The following is a 3,702-nucleotide window of genomic DNA, read 5'->3' as shown; positions in this document are numbered from 1 at the left end:
GTGCACTTAGTTGTGTGATGTTGACATTTTGATGATGAGCAGTGCTGAGAACTTGTTTTGTGACTCTATTTCTGTTCAGAGTAAATTGTGTATATTTCATATTTGGCAAGAACATTATTGTGCAGCTCTTTGTATACATGTGCCGTCTGATTTAAGTCTCTAACATTCATATCAATCATACAAATGTTCACATTGCAACATCAGTTCTTTGCAGTCCTCTAGTGGCTGAAAACTGACATTACACGATAGCAGAAGAACAGCTAGAATTTAGTGTGGAACATACCAAAGCATTTTCTTTACCTTTAAACTATTAATATCAATACATGACAGTTTATTTGATAAGTTGCCATATTGTTTATCACGCTGTATGATCTGAATAATCTGAAGAGAGGCAGTGAACAAACACTTCTAGAGTCGAGTGTCAGCGCACTGAAACTCTGGGATGTAAAGAAGATCAGGAAAGTGAAACCGTCCGTCCCACCGAAGCGCCCGTAAGTACATAAGTCCGCTGCGAACTTGCTTAGGGGGGCAAAAGTAGAAGCGAATAACTCCTGGGCAGAGTTTCTGCATGTATGTAACACCTGCAGCTGTTTCCACTGCTGTAAATACTTCCAAAGTGTTTTACTGAACCTTTCTGTTTCAAGTTGTAGTACAAGGATTTTGGCATTTATATATAAATGATGATGGGCTTGTTGAGAATCTCTGTATACTAGGAGCATGTTGGATGTCGGTGCTGTTTGGACATTACGAGACGACTGAATATTGAACTGATGCCTCTAATAAGTGTCATCTTTTTAGACAAAGGCACATACATCGTATACTTCTGCATCATTGAGATCAACCACTGGGTGACGTGTTTGTTCACTACAACGAACACACACATTGCACTTCATTTCAAATCAATCCCAAATGCCCTTCCTGTTGCTGAAAATCTTACAATAGGTCTGTTTGCAAATAGCCCCCCTACAAATGCACTATTACTTCTTGTTTAAAAAAAAGACATACTGTTGGTGGATCTTTATGATTTATATGTTCAGTGGGACTTAATTGGTCAAAGGCTGAGAGCTGCTAAACACTTTGTGTTGCTCTTCTTGTGGGATTTGTTGACAGCAATTAAATTGTATCACACAGGATCACTAGAAAAGGCATCACGGACAAACTAATTATTATGGAGGAGATAAAAATGTCCGGTACAAGATCAATTCATCTAGCGTGTGTCCTCATCCACTCTATCGAAGAAATTATCAGTCAAATGTGCAGAAAACAGTTTCTTAAATCTACAGACTCTCTCCGGTGTGAGTCTTCATATGAATGATCAAATGAGAGCGCCGGATGAATTTTTTTCCACAAGCAGTGCAACTGTAAGGTCTGTCCCCCGAGTGCGTCTTCATGTGGCGCGTGAGGTTCGACTGGGCGCTGAATTTCATATTACAAACGGTGCAGCTATACGTCTTCTCACCAGTGTGGATTATTGTGTGCTTGATGAGGTCCGCTTTCTCTCTGAAGCTTTTGCCGCAGTCAGTGCAGCTGTGAGGTTTCTCTCCCGTGTGGATTCGTATGTGGGCGTTCATGTTTCCCACCTGCGTGAACCCTCTGCCACAAAAACTGCACCTGTACGGCTTCTGTCCGGAGTGGGAGTTCATGTGAGTCTGCAGATAGGAGCGCTGGATGAAGCTTTTGCCACAAACGCCGCAGCTGTAGGGCTTCTCCCCCGTGTGCGTCTTCATGTGGCGAGTCAGGATGGATTTAATCCTGAAGTTCTTGTTACAAACGCTGCAGGTGTACGGCCTGTCCACTGCCTCACCAGCTCTCTGTGGTTTGTTCCTGTTCACGTCAGAGTGAGGCTCTCCACCGTCTCTCCAGTCCTCATCACTTCCTTCACTCATCTGACAGTCGCTGGTCGGCTCCGATGCACCTTCTCCACCGGGTTGAGATGAGCTGCCAGGCAAAAGGTCTCCCTCTTTATCTTCACCTGTTTGGCTTTGACGTGGTGAATGTCGTCCTTCCTCATCACTTCTCTGCACATAAATGATGTTAAACATGGAGTCTTTGGTGTCAGTGTCCTCCTGCTTTTCACAAGCCTGAGCTGTCAGTGGTTCCACCTCCTGTTCTTCTTTGATGTGCGGGAGCTCCTGGTCGTCCTCGCACAGGTCCGTCCTCTCCTCACAGGCATCCTGCTCGATGGGAAGATCCTGTTTCTGGACCGAGAGCTGCAGGGGGGCTGGACAGTGACACACAAGGGAAAATAAATTTAGAATTTAGCTTCATCAAATACAAATGTTGTTTTGCATATGTTTGACCTGAGCATGTTATGGTGTGTAGTCTGCTGTTAAAAAGATGAGGACAGCAGGACGCAGCCTTACAACAACAGGTGCAGTGATACTTTGCCAGCAGCCTGTTGGATCTGCTTTGTACGAGACAAGAACACATAATGCAATGATATCAAAAATGTACTTAAAGGAAAGAAATCAGCGTCAGTGCAGCACTCATTAGTATAACAGTATCCACAATTCATATGTGCAAATAGTACCTGTTTAGGGCTCATGGTCAACAAATAAAACAAACAGAAATCTGGCAGCAAGGGGGCCAGAAAAAATAAGTTAAAGAATGATGGAATAATGACATTCAAAAAATGCAAAAAACAAATATCAATATTATGATATTTTAGGGGACTTAAATGCAGTAAAACTGTACAATTTTGTTGTCATGCATTGTAAAAGGACAAACTTCTTTTTATAAAAATACATATTTTTTAAAAATGTGGACATTTTTTACAATTTTGACCAGATTTATTCATATATTTTTTTTTACAGTTACCATGAAAATGTAACTTTTATTCTGTGATTATACTAGTTATTATCTGTAATTGACCGAAACAAGGAAATTACAGGAGAAAAGTTAAAAAATATTTACTTTTATTTTTTTTCCTTTAAAATAACAATCTGTTTTTGCTAATTTAAATACAGTAAAAGTAGATGTTATTTACTTTATTTTTTTTTTTACCTTACAAATAAATGTACATTTTCTGTGATTTTACTAGTTATTATCTGTAATCTAAAAAAAATCTGCAGAAGATCAGTTAAAAATATTTATCACTTTTTAATTTTTTTTTCTTAAAATTAAAAATTCATTTTGGCTCATTTAAATACAGTAATAAAAACAAGTGCAATATTAATTTTGTATATATATTTGTAATTTTAAAGTAGATGTTATTTACAGTTTTGGACAGTTTTCTTACAAATAAAATGTGCGTTTACTGTGATTTCACTAGTTATGATCTGTGCTTTAACAAAACAAGAGAAATCTGAAGAATGTCAAAACAAAACTACATAAGACCATATATGATGCTATAAACATGTTAAGCTCCTTTTTACTCTATTTTTCCTCCTGGCTCTCTGCTGAAGATGAGCTTTGACATCTTTGTCCAGTTAAACGCACCAAGAAACGCCTTTTGTGCCTCATCTGTTCTGTCAGCGCCATTTTGCATCCCCCTCCCCCATTCAGGGATGCAAAATGGCGCTATTTGCCGGCTGCCGTGCGTCGCTCGGAGCGTTCAGGTGAAGCCTCCTGAGCCTGCTGAGGGCTTCTGAGCAGCTAAACAGACGCTGAATCAGAGTCACACGTCGGTGCTCGGCGGCGTCCAGCTGCCGTGACCTGCCGTTACCTCTCCGCCGCCGCTGCTCCAGGAACACTTCCTCCTCA

At 40.4% G+C, this 3,702-nt stretch overlaps 1 protein-coding gene across 1 annotated transcript; it reads right to left on the bottom strand.

Annotated features, from left to right (window-relative positions):
* Positions 1–1,014: 1,014 nt before the first annotated feature.
* Positions 1,015–3,698, bottom strand: LOC103375803 (gastrula zinc finger protein XlCGF8.2DB-like; the record flags this gene model as incomplete). The annotated part of the gene is made up of 2 exons (XM_008306121.1): positions 1,015–2,221; positions 3,665–3,698. Coding segments are annotated over 2 exons (978 nt in total), but the record flags the coding sequence as incomplete, so codon positions are not given.
* Between the last annotated feature and the right edge of the window lie 4 nt (positions 3,699–3,702).

The sequence above is a fragment of the Stegastes partitus genome, unplaced genomic scaffold (assembly GCF_000690725.1).
Source record: "Stegastes partitus isolate 25-593 unplaced genomic scaffold, Stegastes_partitus-1.0.2 Scaffold2957, whole genome shotgun sequence".
NCBI classification, from domain to species: Eukaryota; Metazoa; Chordata; class Actinopteri; family Pomacentridae; genus Stegastes; species Stegastes partitus.
The sequence above is the reverse complement of the archived record's forward strand: the minus strand, read 5'-3'. Positions and strand labels throughout refer to the sequence as shown.